The sequence below is a fragment of the Channa argus genome, chromosome 8, assembly GCF_033026475.1.
Source record: "Channa argus isolate prfri chromosome 8, Channa argus male v1.0, whole genome shotgun sequence".
Lineage (NCBI taxonomy): Eukaryota > Metazoa > Chordata > Actinopteri > Anabantiformes > Channidae > Channa > Channa argus.
Genome location: NC_090204.1, coordinates 27474873 through 27495705, shown reverse-complemented (window position 1 = coordinate 27495705; position 20833 = coordinate 27474873). Strand labels below are relative to the sequence as shown.

Below are 20833 nucleotides of genomic sequence, written 5' to 3'. Positions count from 1 at the left end.
AATAATAAACTATTTCAAAAATAACGGTCATCTCATAATATTTCAGTACAGAATCTTTTAAAATATTTTCTGTGCCTCAAAAAGCTCAGTGGGCTCAGTTTGAGTGTTAGTGAACTTTACACCGTCCTCACTTGTTTTACATTGTCATTCTTATGTTGTGCAGTGAAAAGAGAGTCTGGACATCTCAATTATGAGATATAACGTTAAGGCTTTAAGAAAACCACGGACGCTGCGGCACACACAGCGTGCAAACACACACATCTCTACTGTGAATATGTTCAGAGGCTTAACTGTAATGTCAGTAGCCTACTAACAAACATTTTAAGCAGCACATAACTCACATTATGAATTATCACTTTAGGCTAAACAAGCATCTGTAAATATTTGCTTTAATTGTTCATAGAGAATTAACAACTGAAAGTCTCTCACTTTGAATTCAGTGAGCAGATCTGGATGTCGGCCTGTGAGATGCTTTGTGAAGTTTGAGGTGTTTCCACCTTTCATTCTGATACACTGTTGGTTTAGTAGCTTAACTTGATAACTTGTCCCTGGACATCCAACTGAAATGCAGAACATCGACATAAATGATTTTTGTTCTTTACTCCCTCGAGTTGCAGCGCACGTTCTTCAATGTCTTCACTGATAAAGACAGATGAATCATGTTGTGCAGTGCCTACAAAAGCTACTATAGTATTTACAGAATCATTGGTACTATAGAAAACAAGTACAGTCATCTGATTTTTAGTATCAACTTTGTACCAAAGTATCAGTTCACACAATATCTTTATTTTAAATGTAGTTTAGAGATGTGACCCAGGCAGCAGAGACTCCAACAGGTGCATCCTTCGTCCTAAACTGTCACGATCCTTCATCATGTTCTTCAGCACTCCAGCCTCCAGGAATCTTTGTGTGGCAGGGGGAGCCATCTGCATTCCCATGCCAGTTTTTAAAAGATGATTTCTCTTCTCTATCACACCAACATCTATTGTAGTCCAAGCACAACACATACGACTAGAGTTACTTTCGAAGTTCTCAACTTCAGTATCTTCCTATATTTCATCAGATTCATCTAAAACTCCAGTTCCAAAAAAGTTGGGAAGATGTGCAAAACGTTAATAAAAACAGAATGCAATGAGTTTGTAAATCTTAGCAAACAATATTTTATTTACATGGAACATAAACAGTGTATCAGTTGTTGAAAAATATTAGCTCATTTTCAATTTGATGTCAGCAACACATCTCAAAAACGTTGAAACAGGGGGATGTTTACCATTGTGTAGCATCCCCTCTTCTTTAAACAAGGGTCTGTAGGGAGGAGTCCAGCTGGTGGAGATTTCACAGAGGAATGTTGTCCCATTTATGTCTAATGCAGAATTCCAAGTATTCCACAGTCCTGGGCCTTTGTTGCCAGATTTATTGTTTTATGATGCGCCTAATGTTTTCTATTGGTGAAAGGTCTGGACTGCAGACAAGCCACTACAGCACGAATCCGTGCTGTAGTGATGGATGCAGTATGTGTTTTGCTGAAATATGCAAAAGAGACATCCTAAAAGAGACGTTGTCTGGATGGAGCATATGTTGCTCTAAAAACTCTATGTAATTTTCAGCATTGATGGGGCCTTTCCAGATGTGCCAGCTTGTTTGGTTCGGTTTGTCGCAGATTGGTGATCCTCTGCCCATCTTTACATTCCAGAGGCTCTGCCTCTCTGAAATGTTCCTTTTATACCCAGTCATGTTAACGACCTGATGCCAATTAACCTAATTAGTTGTCAAATGTTTCTCCATTTGTTTTTGATTTGCAGCAATTACTTTTCCAGCCTTTTGTTGCCCGTGTTCCAACTTTTTTCAGACGTATTGCTTCCATGAAATTCAAAATGAGCTAATATTTTCCATGAAATGGTAAAATGTCTCAAAAGTTTCAACTTCTTATAAGTTTTTATGTTCTATTGTGAATAAAATATGGGTTGATGAGATTTGCAAATCATTGCACTCTGTACATTTACATTTTACACATTGACCCAACTTCTTTAGAATTGGGGTTATACTTTGAGAGGGAGACTGATTGGATATTAAAGCCTGCTTTTCTTCAATAAACCAGTATTAACCTCTATGAAAGCCCCTGGTCCACAGTGTAAGCTCCTCATTCCCATCCTCCAGGCCACAGCCTAAGTGACACTTTGTGAGTCAGATTTTCATGACTGTGATTAGCTAAATTACACAAGCAAAAGCCTCTCTTGTGCAACAGAGTCTGCAAATTTAATGCTCACACTTTACAGTTGTGCCAATTCAGATGTACTGTAAAGCAGATCTAAGCACTTAGGAGAGATTTCTAAGAAAGAGAGCCAACCATAGGGGAGAACCTTTCAATATTCTCTCCAGCACACTAGGCACCTCAGCATCAACATTTAATGGAAATAGTCCAAACCAGCAGTACAGTCAACTCCAGGTGCATTTTAAAGTCGGCAACTCAGCAGGAGGCCCCAGATACTCCAGGGAAATGCAGCTACGTGCCCTAAGCACAGACTTTCAATTTACACCATCTCCAACTGACCGTGGCATAACCTAATTTAACTGTCACATCTAGTAAAGAAAAGCTGACATAATATCAGGTAATGCTGTAATGACATCAAGGGGCTCGGAGCGTAACCAATCCATTCGTCTCACTGTAGAAAGGAGTTTCTGCAAGAGTATTTCAGTTTTCCTATAGAAATATTTGTTGTTGTTATATTTGTACTGAACAGCCTGACTGCTGCCATAAAGAGGGATGAGGCTAAATTAAAGAAACAGATGGAGTTCATGACACAACTTTCAGAGAGTCAATACTTGATGGCAAACAGCCTTTTGCATACAGAAAAGGTAAGCGGTAGACTTGTGTCACAAATCAATACAAAGACTTGACCCTGAGCATAATCTCAGGCTTAAGGTGGATTTTTAGTTGAGCATTAAAGATGTAAGAGTGAAGCTAGAGAAATTGCTCGTTGCTGCAGCTGACAGCTGCTTCCACAACATGCAGCAATATGTAAGAGATACAGAGAGTACAAAGCTACAATGTGGACACTTTTCTGCAGGTTTACCAATGCTAAGGTGTCTTTGATGAAAAATTCCATCAAAGACACCTTAAAATGCACATAGTTGGCTCAGTAGGTCACCTACTAAAAACCCACTGGTACCATTCTTCTTCTTCTGTTGTTTCTTTACCTAAAGTTCTTTCTGTTTGTTTGTTTTTTTTTAATCTACTGACCCATGTTTCCCTAATCCTGACCTTTTCTTGGTGTCTTGGTTTATGGTAAAAGCACAGGGACTTTTATTTGACTTTCCTTTAGTCAGTGTGGTGCATAAGGATGACCTACTGAGCCTACAAGCACAGGGAGTGAGTGGCTTCTAGCCAACATCTATGGTGGGGAGAAGAACAGATATGGGCGATTGTCTGCTGTAGTTTGGTTGATATTATCTGTGTATGTTAACGCATCTTTCAAGTCAAAACAGATTGATGTGAATGGTGACAAGATGCCAGTAAATCTCCGATTAGTCTACCAAGACAACCATTCAAAATGTATAGTGTTTTCTAACAAGTAGGAGAAATGTTGAAACTTTAACTGAAACAATTTCTATTGAATACTAAAAGAGATAAACTTAGAAATTGGCTTCAAAACAACACCAGAACAGAAAAAAATCACGTCTACGCACCATCGCAGTTTACTACAGCCCTTAGAAAATGATACAGCAATAAAACTCCTTCAGGTTCATCCACCCTGACCAGTTTGCTCACGGTGCTGCACAGTACAAGCCAGACCATTAAAACATGGACTAAGCCAAGATGTCCAGTGATCCACTCCACCTCCAGCCCCTCCACTTTTTCCTCACATTGCCTCTCTTTACCCCTGCAGTTCGCCGTGTGCCTCCCCGTTTCTCCATCCCCCCCACCAATCACGAGGTGATGCCTGGTGGAAGCGTCAACCTAACCTGTGTGGCAGTCGGTGCTCCGATGCCCTATGTCAAGTGGATGAGCGGTGAGGTGGAGCTGACCCGAGAAGAAGAGATGCCTATTGGCCGCAACGTTCTGGAGTTAACCAACATCCGTCAGTCTGCCAACTACACCTGTGTGGCCATGTCCTCCCTGGGTATGATAGAAACCACGGCCCAGATCACCGTCAAAGGTCAGAAGCACTGGTGTGTCTGGTAGAATGTGATCTCAGAATTAATATGTAATAAACCAAAAGACGCAGGTTCAATATCAGTGACTGTGTCTTTGAATGTTTTCATGGCACTACTATACTACTAGTTTGATTCCCAAAAACTAATAATGTGGCTTTAAGATGGCAACCAAATAAAGTTGCCTTTCCATGTTTTTACTTGTATTGGAAAAGACTGCAGCATGCATATACTGTATTAATTACTCTATGGAAAAACTTAAAAGCATGATTAATTATTAGGCTTTGGATTCTGTAGGTTGTAGATATACATGAGTCATAGATTTCTGGCAGCAAGTTCCAAAGTAGGCAGAAATAAAGAGGGGATGGGACTGTTGTTGATTCCCAGGACAGTAAAGCCAGTAAAGCCACTCATTCAAACTTTTACATTTGCTGTCATATAATTATAGTTTCTTTAGTGTTATTCTAACATTGTGTGTATGTCACTGCATCATCTCTGTTAATAATCTGAGATTGCTAAGAGAGATGGACCGATGTTGTCTACACCTACAATACTCACTCCAGTACTCACAGTGAAAGAGTTTGAATTTTATATTCAAACACAAAATACACCTCAAAACACCTCATTGACACTTTTGAAGCAAAGCAAATGATTTCACCAGTGTTAATAATCTAAAGCACAATCAGAGCAACATAAGGAGGAATAAGTTCCATTATTGTAATGGATGCCACAGATCCCATATAATGTGGGTTTTTACCCACAGTCAACCATTAACAGCGTAAGTGATTGAGACAATGGACAGATGGATGGATGCTTGCTCTGACCTCAACAACACCGTGAGGGTTAGTGCTCTGACAAATAACAACAGGAAGGAACCTCTGTTGTGAATCCACTCCAGCTATAGGAAAATACTGCAAGAAATAACTGCATGCACACATTCTGCATCCGACAGCAACAAAGGCTGTCAGCTTCTCCTGCCTACTGAGTTTTTTCTGTTGCCATTCTAACTGCCAGCAGTCAAAACCGAAGCACTGCAACTGTAACCGCGCCACAGACTAAGTGCAGTTCTGAGTGACAGAGATTAGCTTCAAGTGTGGGTGTTGGTGTCACACGGAGTGGTGTTTTACCCTTGGGGTTTTCGTAGCTGTGCACACTGGTGAGCTCCTCCAGTACTGCAAACCTAAGTCAATCTGACTCAATGCGACTGCTGCTGACACCAGCTCTCATAGAGAATTTCAACACTTGACACTTTCTGTACGAGCTGAACGGCGCTGTGTATTCTAGATGTCTCACATAAGAGACGGGGCTTTATTTTTAGTTTCCCCACTTTATATTTTATCATATTTTGGTAAGCAGCCAAAGTCAACATCCCATTGTTCAAAAAATGTACATTTGATTATACGTTGTACAAAGACTATTAAACTATTATATTATACATACTAGCAATTGTTAAAATATTTTTCCTCTTAATATGTGCTCATTTTGAGTTTGTTAAGAAGTTGGGACAAAGTCATGTTTACCTCTTTGTTTGCGAACTGGCTAAACCAAATGGGTTAATACGAAAAACAATATTTTTCCAATTCCATCTTGACATACGTTTTTAGCAGCTCAACAACTAGGGGCCTGCTTTTATGTGTTTTTATCTGATAATACTCCAAATGTTTTCAGTGAGTGACAGGTCAGGACTGTAGGCAATAGTACGTGGACTCTTTTAGTACTGAGCCATGTTGTTTTATTACTTACAGAATGTGGTTTTACATTGTGGGGCTGAAAAAAACACCACCTTCCCAGAAAAAGATGTCATCTGAATTACAGCATATATGGCTTTAAAACCTAAATATGTGTATTGTTGTGTAATGGTGTCTTTGTAGTGTTTGGGTAAAACTGGTTTGAGTCAGTATAACAGTCATATCTGTTGCACTAATTTAACACTAAATTTGCACAAAAACCTTTTTACCTAAATAGTAGTTACTTTTTTTCATTAATTATAAAACTACTTTCAGTGAAATTGACCACTTCCTTACTAAGACATATAATTTAATAAGTCAATCATGCTCTCTTATGTTATTATGTGTACAGCAATATTGTAAACAAATATACCAGCACATATGTATAAAATGAGACAGTGAACTCAAGTATTTCATTCACAGTAAGTGACCTGTGCAGGTGAAGTATTGTAGTATTTAAAAAAGTAGACTGAGAACAGAAGAGTGGTAAGTTTCAATTCGCTCTCATAGTACTGATGAAACAAGTGCTGTGGAAATGGACATTGAGCACAACTGCCCAATTGTCTGGACAATGGGAAACCGAATATGTGGGGAACTCGACATGAAGCTTTGTCAGTGCAGCTGTGATCATCATCTGTGATCAGATGCTGGTAAGGTATCAATGCACAGTGTGATACTATGATGATGCTGTTATCCTGGTAAATATTTTATGAGTAACAGTTCAATAAGCGTTTTAAGAGTGTGTTAAATCTTTAAAAGTCTAGCTTCATAGTAGCATATAGATGATACCTGAGACGTCCTATATAGGTTCACACATTTATTCTGAAGAACACTGCATGATAATAAAGCAGATATTGAGACTGAAGCAGCAGAGGATTGGAGCTAAAAGCCTGCGGTTGCAGTGGTTCGTCCCAGATGGCAGCCTGTGAGCTGCCTGTGTTTCTACACACTACTGCTGTGCTTTTTACTTAGCGCATCCATTAGCTCTTCAGCAGCACAAAATCCAGACCACAACTGTTTTGTACATGATATGATCTCAAACGAGAAACTAATGGGATACAATACGAGTGGTTTATAACTGCAGCCACAGTATCTTTGCCTCATCTTTTGTCTTTTGACATTTTTTTCTTTGTGCCCTGGTTTGACATTTTCTATAGAGCCATCAATTAAACCAATTATTGTTATGCCATAACTTCTCTACTTGCCATTACTTGTGCTCTAAATACTTTTCCATGCATTTAGGAGCATTTTATGTTTAAGTGATAACAAGCACAATTGAACTAAAACTGCACTCTTTTGCACTCAGATTCTATTGTACTACCTTCGACATACTTTGGCAGCAAGAAGTTCCAGGTTGTTGTGTCTGCTGTGGCTGTGTAGAGAGCAGCAGCAGAGCACCAGCTGTGTTTAGCTGTCAAAGTGCACAAACAAAATTCATTCTTTTAATGCACTTTTTCTTATACAGTGGAATCTTTGCAGGACGTCATTGTTTCAGAACTGCTGCCAGCTTTGGCTGCTACCATCTATCTGCACTCTGCCAACTGCAGTGAGAAATGGCCTCTGACAAACTGATCCATTTAAACAACTTGTATTTAATGCCCCCTTATTGTGGTTGTGGACACACACACACATATATATAGTTATATACACAGTGGGGCAAAAAAGTATTTAGTCAGCCACAGATTATGCAAGTTCTCCAGCTTAATATGGTGACAGAGGTCTGTAATTTTCATCATACTTCAACGGTCAGAGACAAAATGTGGAAAAAAATCCAGGAAATCACATTGTAGGATTTTTAAAGAATTGATTTATAAATGCCTGTGTAAAATAAATATTTGATCAATAACAAACAAGGAAGATTTTTGGCCCTTACAAACCTGTAACTTCTTCTTTAAGAAGCTCTTCTGTCCTCCACTTGTTACCTGTATTAATGGCACCTGTTTGAACTTGGCACCTCCACCATGGCCAAGATCAAAAAGCTGTTGAAGGACACCAGGAGCTAAATTGTAGACCTGCACACAGCTGGGAAGAGTGAATCTACAATAGGCAAGCAGCTCGGTGTGAATAAATCAACTGTGGGAGCAATTATTTGAAAATGGCAGAAGCGAGATCATTGAAGATGAGACGTGACTGGGTCTTCCAGCATGACAGTGATCCCAAACACACCGCCCGGGCAACGAAGGAGTGGCTCCGTAAGAGCCAGACGTCTCCAGACCTCAACCCTATAGAAAATCTGTGGAGGGAGCTGAAAGCCCGTGTTGCCCAGCGACAGCCCCAAAACATCACTGCTCTAGAGGAGATGTGCATGGAAGCAAAATACCAGTTACAGTGTGTGCAAACCTGGTGAAGACCTACAGGAAACGTTTGACCTCTGTCATTGTCAACAAGGCTTATATTACAAAGTATTGATCTGAACTTTTGTTATTGACCAAATACTTATTTTAAACAGGAATTTAAAAATAAATTCTTTAAAAATCCTAATATGTGATTTCCTGGATTTTTTTCCACAGTCTGTCTCTCACGGTTGAATTGATGAAAATTACAGACCTCTGTCATCATATTAAGTGGGAGAACTTGCACAATCGGTGGCTGACTAAATACGTTTTTGCCCCACTGTGTATATATATATGTATATAAATATAGCACAGTCAGAGATGTGCTATTAATACGACCCTTTCACTTATTTCTTTTCTGATCATATTACATAATACAATGTTCATTTTTGTCTTTATTTTTTATAATAAAACTTTATATGCTATGTCTGCGTGAATACATTGGGGCAGTTTTTACAAAACATTTGGATTTAACCTTTTGTGAAAATGTCTAGATTTGCTGCCACATGGCATCAATAACCATACTTAATTTCAGAAGAGCCTAATTGTTTGTCAGTGTAACCTACTAAATCACTGACTAAATGATTGGAGTTGATTAACCCAGATATAATTGATACTGACATAGGTCATACTGGCAGTATGGGTGTGTCGGAAACCCTCTTAAATTACTGTAGTGTAGTGTTGATCCATTTTCGGCATCAAGATAAGAGCTTTTCATTTGGCTCCATCATGAGTGTGGTTGGTTGTGGAGTTAATGACAAAAGAGTGGAGAGAAATTAAAGGACAAACCAACATAAGGTTTTTGAAGAAGGTTTTGGGCCAGCAACATATAACATAGAAACATATTTCCTCATTTGGTCCTTGATGACGATGGTGAAGACACTGTCTAACATGCTGGTCTAAAATCGCCCATAGATGTTCAGTTAGGTTGAGATATGATGACTGAAAAGGCCATAACATATGATTCATGAGTATGTTTTCATACTCATCAAACCATTAGGTGACCTCTCATGCCCTATGGATATGCATTGTCAGCCTGGGAGAGACCACCATGTGCCATCACAGGGTAAAGCTGATGCACTCGAAATAACTCTTTCCTGTAGGGGAACATGTGGACCCATAGCATTCCAGCAAAATGTCCTCCACAATATACCAGAGCCAGCAGATCCCCTCACTGTTCAGTCTAGGTAACATATATGTGTGTGTGTATGGCCTTAAATATGGCCAAAATTAAAAACAGTGTGTGCTGTTCCGTCAATCTCTAGCTATGATTAATGAGTACAGATGAGTACTTACACCCATGGTCTTGGCAACATAATACACTGTTCAACTAGCTCCCCCTGTGCAGGGCAGTGAAGGAGAGGGACATAGTCCAGAATTATAATTAACTTTTAGACATTTCTGTGTTCTTCCCATCAGGCTTTAATGTCAGAGAGGCTAAATTTAGCAGAGTGTACAGCAGGGCTCACCAAATCATTTTCCTAGCTGGCCATATTCTGTGCCATAAAGAACTGTTTTATGGACCACATCTGGCCACTGTTTGGGGCTGTCTTCTGTAGAGAGATATGATGGTCTGACTTGTTGTCTATCCCTGTTTTCTAACAGCACTACCGAAGCCACCCACCTCCCTTATTGTGACAGAAACCACTGCAACCAGTGTCACCTTGACCTGGGACTCTGGCAACCCAGAACCGGTGTCGTTCTATGTTATCCAGTACCGTGCCAAACTGTCTGACAACGGCTTCCAGGAAGTAGACGGAGTAGCCACCACTCGTTACAGCATTGGTGGTCTAAGCCCTTTTTCTGAGTATGAGTTTCGTGTCTTGGCTGTCAACAATGTTGGACGGGGACCTCCCAGTGGCATTGTGGACACCCGCACAAGTGAGCAAGCACCCTCATCTCCTCCCCTTCATGTCCAGGCACGCATGCTGAGCTCTAGCACCATGCTAGTCCAATGGGAACCCCCAGAGGAGCCCAATGGCCAAATACGGGGATTCCGGGTCTACTATAGCACTGAACATGACGCTCCACTTAGCGCCTGGCAGAAACACAACACAGATGACAGCCAACTTACCACCATCTCAGGCTTGACTACAGACACTACCTACAGCGTGAGAGTGTTGGGCTTTACCTCTGTGGGAGATGGGCCTCCCTCTGATGTTCTGCGGATCAAGACCCAGCAGGGAGGTGAGAACATGCTCAGACATCACCGCAAAGTACAATAGTGATATAAGAAAACTCTGAAGGTGTTTAGCTACCTGCATAGTTCTTGCTGGCTGCACAAACCCCCCACACACACCTACAAACTGTAATTGCAACCTGTCAGCAGACCCGGTGCATAAAGTCTGCAGCAGTATCTATTTTGTGTTGCTTCTTATTTTCTCTTCCAAAACACACTGATAAAAACATACCTAACATACTTTTCCATTAGGACCAAAACAACTTAAAAGCAATTAGAACCCAAAGAAACTACAAAGGTTTTAGCACCTTCTACAGCTGTAGATACCCAGTACAGGTGTGTGCAAGCATTTGCTCATTTCATTTTACGTCACACTGTGCTTGAAACTGCAGAGAAGGTTACGCAAAGTTTACCGATGCAGCACGTTGGGTCCTCACAGTAATATTACATTTTTAGCAGTGTACGAGTGGATCACTGGATTTGGGGCGGTTTGCTTTGTGCCATCAGCACAAGTTTTCATCTGCCAGCATGTTTTGTCTCTATTAAAAAAAAAGCTTTATCCTGGATATAGTATAAAAGCGAAGGGCGACCGGGATGCAGGAAGGTAGAGTGGTCGTCCACCAGTCTCACAGTTGTTGGTTCACATGTCGAAGTGTCCTTGAAAAAGACCCTGCACCCCAACTTAGTTAATCCTGATTCTGATCCTGATCCTGAGTGTTGGCCAGCTGCATAGCAGGCCCCCCATCGGTGGGTGACTGTGTGTGTGTGTGATTGTGAGTGTGAAGAAGCAGTGTAAAGCGCTTTGAGAGCCAATAGGTAGAAAATAACTATATAAGTGCAGAACATTTACCAATTACATTGGTAAATCTAGAATCTACAGTACAAATGTGGTTTTAGCATGAATTCAAAAGCTAATTTACTATTTAACCCATTTGCTGATGGTGTTCAACATGTTTTGTGTTTTAAGTACATTTCTGCAGAGTGTAATGGCAGCAGAACCCTCCGGGACATGTTTAAAACAGTCTGTCTCGCATCATCTTGAAATTGCAGTTAAACGGGCTGTAATGTGAGACATTAGTCTGCCAGATATTCACAAGCTGAGATGAACACAGCAGGTCATTTATTGCACGAGGATACTCAGGAGGATATACACTGTGTGTGTGGGTGTGTGAGTAATTTGAAGGTCTCACAAACTTTGTCCTCAAGGACGAAATGGCTGCTTGCGTGCAGAAAAATAATAATAGTATTTCATTCACAGAGAGCTGTGTGTGTGTGTGTGTGTGTGTGTGTGTGTGTGTGTGTGTGTGTGTGTGTGTGTGTGTGTTCTCAGCTTACTGTGACAGGCTGCAAGAAACATGACATCACACCAGGGCTTGTAATAGAAGATAAAACCACCCAAATTCAGCTGACCTACTTTATTCATTTGTGGAGAAGAGATCAGTGCCCTTCTAGGGCCACATAAATCATTTTAACTTAACTCTGCACTTGCTATGGTGAAAGAAAAATACCCACTGCCAGCAGCCATCGGACCCTCTATCACTGGTTACGACACTATTACACTATCAACACAATTACACAACATACATACAACACCGTAATGAGCTCTCTTTACTCTGCCTTCTGTTCACCACTGGCACACCTCACAACGTCAGAGCCATTAGTTGTGGCTTGTCCAGTCAAGTGTCGATAAGCTGAAACGTCAACGCGCACCGACGCTCGGATACATTTGCATGTTTCCCTTATATTTGCACGCTAGAAAGGAAACAATGCGGAAAGAGAAAGTAAATGCGCGTATTCTACAATTCGCAACACTCAGCTCATGTCTAAAGGTTAATTTGTATTTCAACGAGTAAATAGGAAAGGGTCTTTGGCAGGATGCTCTGCTGAGGTGTGGTCTACTGAACTGAATTTCACGGTTGAGAGCACAAAATGACAAAACAGAGTTTCCTTGTTCTTGTGATGTCTTTGATAGACATAGTGAAGTACAATGTCCATTCCTTTATTGTTTTTGAATAAAACTATAAATAAACCCAACTTTACGAGTATAATCCTGCCTTCAGTTAGACAGTTAGCGGGTGTTTTGCAATGAATGACAATATCTCCCTCAGCACACTCACACATATTGGTGACTATAAATGTAAGTCACTGCTTTTATCCAGGTCACAACTACACTGTAAAAAGTAGGGGACAACATCACTGAGATGAGTTTGGTTTAACATGAGACTGAATTTTGGAAGGCCTTTTTTTATGGAACACAAATTTTACGGTGTAGGTGTGTTTAATGTAAAAACAGATGTCAAAGAAAAATGCAGAATTTCCAATTTAAAGACCCAATAACCGTGTTTTTTGTTTGTTTGGCTCCAGTTCCAGCTCAGCCATCTGATTTTGAGGCTGAGGCCGAGCTGGACTCACGCATTATGCTGTCGTGGCTTTGGCCTGTCCAGGACCCCATCATTAGCTTTGAGCTGCTCTACTGGGAGGCCAACAATCCCTTAGACAAGGTAACATTTTCTTTCCAGTGTGATTTTAGTTCTGAAATCTGATGATATCAAAGTTTTCAGTACATAATTATACATGTTCTATTTAATCATGTCCATCACGCATGGCACACAAATACATTTTTAAAATTGCATCAATTTCACTGCAGAAATCATTTAAGTTTCAGATCACCTTATCAGCTTGACATTAGAATTAGTTCACCATATACAGCATCACGAGCTTCTCCATTTGGGGCCTAAACTACATCATTATCAGTTTATTCCCAACTGAGGCCTCTGGTTTTTTTCTCTCCACAGCGTCGCGTCACTTTCGGCCCCTCGGGCTTCCATGCAGTCGATGGTCTAAAGCCAGATACAGTCTACATGTTTTCCCTGGCAGCACGATCTGAGATGGGTTTAGGAGTCTTTACTCAGCCTATTGAGGCCAGAACTGCACAATCTAGTAAGTTCTACATACTGATCTCATTTTGGTTTGGTCTGGTGGAAACAAAGAAAAATGACCCATTGTTGCTTAAAAGATCAAGCAGCAGCTGATAAGCAGTCAGTAATGTTATTTGAGTGATTTAAACTGGATTTACACAGGAAAAATGTGTGTGTTTGCTCTTTGCACATTGGTGGGGAAATAGGCTTCAACACGTTTATCAGCTAAAGATTGTCTATATACGGTAAGAGGTATCACTGTGTCAAACCTTTAAACCAGCAGATTATAATCTCAGTATTCTCAAAAGCTCATAAAACAGAGTCCGGCCTCTTCTCTAGTAAAACCAACAGTTTCCGAATCTCCCAGTGAGTCAGTAGCTGTCTTTTAATGTCTCATATTTTAACGACTCAGTAATGAATTCAGTGAATATACAGGCTGATTTCAAAGAGAGGTTGGAGGTTTTGCAACTTTTGACATCGTTGTTCTTTGTCATCGGTTTTACAAATGTAAGTAGAGATTTGCTTTATGCAGAGCATTGTAACGCTGACTCCCACCTGAGTGACAGAACAGAACATCCCATTGTGACCTCGCCGTTTGTGTTCGCCCAAATTATTCGAACACTTGCAGCAGGTGGACTGTGGAGCTCACGGAACTGTGTAATTGCAAATTTCAAGTTCGAAGCTCACAACGTATAATCACCACCGTAGCATTAATTACAAATGGACTTCTTTCTACATGTGGCACTCAGTAAAAATATAGTACAGACATCAAGTGCAGAGAATGTCTTTGCTAATAGTTCTCTGTTAGGCGTGAAATCCTAAAGCCATCATATATTTGAGTGTGTGTTTGTCTGTGTGTGTGAGACAAATCACTCCGCACAGTCTAATAATGGTCCTGAGTGGATCCATACAACATATTATGATATAACAGCAAGCAAACACAAACAGGCAGCTTTTATTATGACTGTCATGTTCCACGGAATAATAGCTGGTCAGGCGAAACATGGCATTGAGTGTGTTGATGTGCAGGATGTTGACTTCTGCTGTTCAATCACTATTCCCCCACAGACGCTAATACTATTGAACATCTTTAATTCCGAGCTTGACTGCATATCTAGCATTAGACCTCTGGCCTGCTCTGAGGTATGGACTGCAATATTTATGACAGCTCCCAGTAGGAATCTACGGCTTCTCTCAGCGGCTTGTTTTACCTGTCAGGAGTAAAATCACTGAACCAGCAGTCACTACTGGAAACAAAGGAGCTTAGCTTTGATTTGCAGCATCTTCTGGCAGCAAAACCCATCATGTCAGGACACTTGCAGGTCTGAAGACCCAGACAAATGCCGTCACCTCCCTTAAAATTTTTTGATCCGTCCGACAATCTCAGCCTTCTGTTTATTTACAGTATGGAGCTTGCAGCTGCAGATCGGAACCAACCTTTATATATATATTCATACACTCACTGGCCACCTGTACAATGTAATACAATCCAATACAAGAGCTCTGCCATGAATTCTACTTTTACAATGTTATAATTTTTCAGTTTTTTTGGTTGACACTGTCAGAAAGTTCATAATTCTACTCTCTGTTTATAATTGAGGTCAAAGAGGGTGTTGGAGTGGTACTGGACTCCATTCCAGTACAGAAAAGTGGGGTTGGAGGTTTTGCAACTGGGTGAAAATACATACGTAAAGACCAGGTTAAAATTATTATATCCTTCCACTATGATGTCATATTTTTTTCTAAATACCTGGTGAAGGTCCATGACACCAAAAAAATCATTCAATGAATACTACAGCCGTGGAGTTGAGAGTTTTTTTTTTGGGTGGGGTTGACACAAAAATAGTCATAGTCAACTCAGTCATACATAAACCACCAGCAGCCAATTAAATATAGCCAGAAAACAAATAGCCAAAAGTCCCCAAAGTTTGTTTCAATAGCAGGGAACTTCAAGCTTGAAGCTTGGGATTTTTTGGGATAAATGCCCAGAGAACTGTGCCAAATGTCAGTACTTTTCTCCAATCTTTAATTTCAATGCAGCCAAAATATATACAAATTAAATATATGTAAATGTAGTCTGTTGTTAAACATTTAAGAAAATCACCATTGTTAAATGCCATTTTTGGCTCCGATTATATTGAAAGGATTAGTTTCTTTTTTCTAAATGAGTGCAGCTTTTCTGTGAGGGCATGAGTGGCAGTCGGAATCCAGATATCTGCCCTGTCTCACAACAGAACTCCACTTTGTTTTTCTACCAATAATACTCTCTAGTGTTCTTGGTGGGTTAAGTTCATCCTTTTTTTCAGTTAAAATCTTATTTTTCACAACCCCGTTTCTATTTGCAACTTTATTAAGTTGCAGTGCACCTCCCACACATGGATCTCTGTCTCCAAAGGGTCTCGTGTGATGGAATTACAGCTGCTGTTGCACATTCCTTTCAACTTATCACAAGCTGCTGTGCAGCAAGCAAGCAAACCAGTCTCCAATACCGTTTGAACCTTGCTGGTTGTGCAGGCTCTGCTGATGTTCCCGAACCATCACCGTGTGTACACGCATTCATCTGTAGTGTGTCTGTTTTATTCTTTAGTTGGTCCAATTTCACATTGGGTTGGTTTTACTCGCATGTGAGATTCACTGGTTTTCAACAGCGCAATGTATAACCCATGTGTTTGTGTTGGTTTCTGAATTCCCTCTGGACTGTAATCACAATTTGTAGACATTTCTAAAATGCATTTTCATATACTAATTCTTGATTCTCAGTGTGACTTGTAAATGCTGCCCAAAATACGTCACTAATGACACAGGTTTTTCGTAGGGCTAAATGCTCTTTCTTCAGTTCGCTCTGTCAAACCCAACTGAAGATTTATGCACCTTATCTACCAGCAGTCCAGAGGGTCAGTTGCTGTGTCTTCCATTATGCACCCTGCTTGACCATTACCCTCCCTCCTCCCCTTCCCATCAGCCCCTTCAGCCCCTCCTCAGGACATACGCTTGCTCAGCCCCAGCTCCACCAGCATCAAAGTGAGTTGGGTAGCACCACCCACAGACAGCCGCCACGGGGAGATAGTGAGCTACTCTCTAGCCTACCAGGCACTGACAGGGGAGAACACGGAGCGGCACCAAGTGTCGGGAATTGGTGCCGACGTCACCAGCTACATGCTGGAGAACTTGGAGAAGTGGGTGGACTATATGGTGTGGGTGAGGGCTCACACTGACGTTGGCCCTGGCCCAGAGAGCCCTGCAGCCCGCATTCGAACCAAGGAAGATGGTATGTTCATGGTGTGATGGGGAACAGCTTTGGCCTCGCTTGAACACTCACTGTGCTTCTCTCCTGCTGCTGCACTTCAGTCTCACAAAGCCTCACTAAAGGTGTGTTCTCTTTAAGTACAGTACCACTAAGGTGATAAAAAAGTCCTTACTGAGATATGTCCTATGTGTCCACCGGTCTTTTAAGACTGTGTGTCTAAATTCTTACTAGGTGAAGAGACAAATCACAGAACAACACCTTAAGAAGTTTGTTTTGTGAGACTTTTGCTGCCTCTCTCTGTCACGCTGCCTCTCTTCCCAGCATGATGACATGGTTTTAGTATGCTGGGCTTCTACCCCGCTAGGACTGGGAGTCCAGAGATTTCCCTTTTCCGCAGCTTTTACTGTCACTGGTAAAAACTAAAAACTCCGTAGAACTCAGCACAGCCCAGTGCTCACAGCAGTAAGACAGCAGCTTTACAACAAATCCTTACAAGAGGATTCACCTTTACTGTGACCACACAATTGGTCACATCACGACCAATAAGAGCAAAGAGTAATAGGCTCTTTTCTGGAGTCATGACGGAAAATCCAAGTATCAAAGAATAAATCCTGGACAGTGTCATGGAGGCTTTGAAAGTCTAGCAGCATACAGTGGTGAGGAACCTCTGCTCGCTGTTCTGAGCTCAGCTCTCTCTGGCTGCTTTGGCAGATCCCTGACTTCTTCCTTTCTTTTTCCTCCTAATCATATTAGTTATGCCAATGTCTGGATTTCTATGATTGCCTCATGCTCTAATTATTTTTGAATTGTGTGTGATTGTGTGGTATGAGAGGGAAATGACTAAAACACAGCTCCGCTCTCCGCTTACAACCCCAATTCCAAAAAAGTTGTGAAAATGTGTAAAGTGTAAATAGAAACAGAATGGAATGATTTACAAATCTCATCAAGCCATATTTTATTCACAATAGAACATAAACAGCATATCAGACGTTGAAACTGAGACATTTTACCATTTCAAAGGAAATATTAGCTCATTTTGAATTTGATGGCAGCAACACATCTCAAAAATGCTGGAACAGGGTGATGTTCACCATTGTGTCACATCCCCTGTTCTTTTAACCACTGTCTGTAAATGTCTGAGAAGTGAGGAGACCAGTAGCTGGAGTGTCAGGAGAGGAATGTTGTCCCATTCTTGTCTGATGCAGGATTCTAGCTGCTCAACACTCCTGGGCCTTTGTTGCTGGGTTTTTCCTTTTGTTGGTGAAAGGTCTGGACTGCAGACAGGTGAGTTCAGCACCTCTTCTCCTGTGAAGCCATGCTGTTGTGATGGATGCAGTATGTGCTTGCTGAAATATGCAAGAGGCTTTTCAACTGTCTGCTGATAACAGGCTGGATGGTCCCTCTCCTCTTTATCCGCAGGACACGACCCCCATGTTTTCCAGAAATAATTAAAGAAGTTTAATCATCTGAGCACAAAACAGTTTCCATTTTACCAATTTCCAATTTACCAGTTTCCAATTTTTTGGTGGGGTTTGTCGCAGATTGGTGAACCTCTGCCCATCTTTACATTCGAGAGGCTCTGCCTCTATGAAATGCTCCTTTTATTCCCAGACTGACCTGCTGCCAATTAACCTAATTAGATGTTAAATGCTCCTCCATTGATTTTTGATTTGCGGCAATTACTTTTCCAACCCTTTGTTGCCCCTGATTTTGAGATGTGTCGCTGCTATGAAATCATAAATTAACTAATATTTTCCATGAAATGGTAAAATATCTTATATGTTTTTTATGTTCTATTGTGAATAGAATATGGGTTGATAAGATTTGCAATCAATGAATTCTGTTTTTTTCACATCTTTCACAACTTTTTTGGAATTGGGGTTGTCTTCAAGAGTCTGTTTTTAATGGTGGTGCTGATTTACAAGTTTATCTCAGAATTCTAGGATTTTAAAGTCAAATTTAAAGTGTTTCCTGTCCTGCTCCAAGTTCAGTGGTGGGTGGACCATCATAAACATCTGTTCTTATTCCAGTGACAATGGTTCAGTTAATAACTTCAGTATTTTTTTAACCAAATGGAGACTAGATTTTAAGATCTTTAGATTTTTCTTAATAAAATTACATAAAATACGATTCATATTCAGAAAGTGAAGCTGCATTTACTGATAAATGTTTTCAGCAGTGGGTCTTTTTCAGCTGTCAGTAGTGAATGTGAGCACCTGTACAACAGTTTAAACTGATAAACTTCATATTTTTAAACAGGACCTGCAGTATTTGGATGACATAGCTTCTGGAACAGAAGGGATGTGTCATTATGTTATTCAGCTGTCAGATTATTCAACATTTAGGGTAAAGTAAGACTTAAAATTACTTCAAACAAACAAAAAAAAAATAATAAAAATAAAATACAAAATAAATACACAATAAAACTACAATCTAACAGAATAATTATTTTATAACTTTATTATGGTATATATTATATTATATTATAATATTACCAAAATAAAATGATTTACTGTAAGTGGTCTAATAGAAATTCTGGTTTTCAGTGCTCAAACTATTTTTGGATACTCTTGATGGTCAAAAACATCGATCCGGCTATTAGAATTAAGATTTAAAGAACCTTATTGATCCCATAGGAAATTGTCTTGTTACAGCTGCTCACCGTAAGAAAAGTAGTAAAGAAAGAAAAAGAACCTCAATCAAACCAAGGAGAAACCACATAGACAAATAAACAAATACAAATGAATGAAACACAACTAAACGCAAAATAAGACAGATTAGGTAAATAATAATTTACCTTAAAATAAAATAAAGTAAATAAAATAAATAATAGATTGTCCATTTAGCCCTTTCAGTCCCCCTCTTTTTTAATGAAGGGTGATGAGTTGAACAGTTTAATGGCCATTGGTAGAAAGCATCTCCTGTGGCGGTTTGTGGAGCACTTGACTGTGATCAGTCTCTGGATGAAATTGCGGTTAGGTAGTCCAAGATCCGGGCAACCATGGGGGTTTCAACCAGCAAGCTCTTCAATTTCTTTACCAGTAGGACAGGCTGGATTGTGTTAGAAGCGCTGAAAAAGTCAAACAACACAATCCTTACACACCCCCCAGGCCTGTATAGGTAGGTGTAGATGCGGTGTAGCAGGCAGATGAGGATGAAGTCCAGGACCAATCTCTCCAACCCTTTCACAATGTGGGAAATTAGAGCCACAGGTCTTCAGTCACTGGGGACACTGGGTTGGGCCCCTTTTGGTACTGGTACCAGGCACGATGATTTCCATCCCACAGGCACCCTCTCCAGCTGCAGGTCCAGGTTAAAGATGTGCTGCAAGATACCACATAACGGTGGAGCAAACGCTTTCTGGACCCTGGTGCCTCGAAATATCCCTGAAGGGCATTTGTGGCCCCCTCAGACCATCTTTTCACTGTTTTGATTGTGGAACGAACCAGGCCTTTGAACCAGGAGCTTGTACACAGGCAGGAGGTGAATCAGGTTGTAGTCTGACCTGCCCAGGGGGGCGGGGCTGGGAGAGCTTTCGTCTTCTTGAACATGTGAATCAGGTCCAGTTGTGGGAAAGATATTTTCCTTTCTCACCAGTGCAGTTAATCCGTCCACCTTGTTCTTCAGAGACTTGACGTTGCCAATAATCAGAAAAGGGAGATGTGGCATGAATCTTCTCCCCCTCACTAGCCCGTTTTCTTTTCCACGCCTCGAGTTTTTACCAGCTCGGTTACCTCTCATTGTTTTCGCACTGATCTCGTCCAGTGTGTTTAAAGTCCGAAAGAAATTCACGCTGCCGCTCTGCTGCAGCCTGTTGTTGACTGTAAGCAGATGAGCTGGCTACAGTTCCATACAGCTGTTGCATCCTGATCATAGCTTGAAGCAGAAAAAGTTCACTGCAGATACAGAGGGTCAGCTTTACACAGCAATCTAGTTAATTAACTATACTAAGAAATACAAAGAGGAAGATTAAATTAAAAGAAGTACACGTAAAGGACACCGACTGCAAAAGACCCCGGCTTGTGCCTGCACATGTGGTTTTTTACTTCTGCTACATCTATTGAGCTAATTAGCTAAGATTATTAAGATTATTAGCTAAGACTAATAAAGTGCCTAGTGCCCAGCTCTTCACTAAGAAATAGTTCCGACTCCTAACTCCTGTTTCTTTGCATTTTTTTTTTTATATTTGTGTACTGATGAAAACTTTGCAGCTGCTAGTAGGTGTAGGTGGTGGAGCCTTCCAAATCTTATCTTACTTTATCAAACCCAACACTTAT

The 20833-nt window shown here is 40.6% G+C and overlaps 1 protein-coding gene across 28 annotated transcripts in view; it reads left to right on the top strand.

Annotated features, from left to right (window-relative positions):
- ptprfa (protein tyrosine phosphatase receptor type Fa) overlaps window positions 1–20833 on the top strand; it is a 316431-nt gene that overhangs the window by 189040 nt on the left and 106558 nt on the right. For 18 of the 28 annotated variants that reach the window (XR_010914989.1, XM_067512515.1, XM_067512498.1 and 15 more), the window contains 5 exons: window positions 3888–4157; window positions 9818–10399; window positions 12756–12892; window positions 13187–13331; window positions 16272–16577. Coding sequence is in view for 27 of the 28 variants with exons in the window: in XM_067512515.1 (XP_067368616.1) it covers window positions 3888–4157; window positions 9818–10399; window positions 12756–12892; window positions 13187–13331; window positions 16272–16577 (1440 nt within the window). In the remaining variant the exon portion in view is untranslated. Of the gene's footprint in view, window positions 1–1130; window positions 2857–3887; window positions 4158–9817; window positions 10400–12755; window positions 12893–13186; window positions 13332–16271; window positions 16578–20833 lie in introns of those variants that run through there. The other 10 variants (XM_067512512.1, XM_067512510.1, XM_067512522.1 and 7 more) reach the window with 2 other exon arrangements.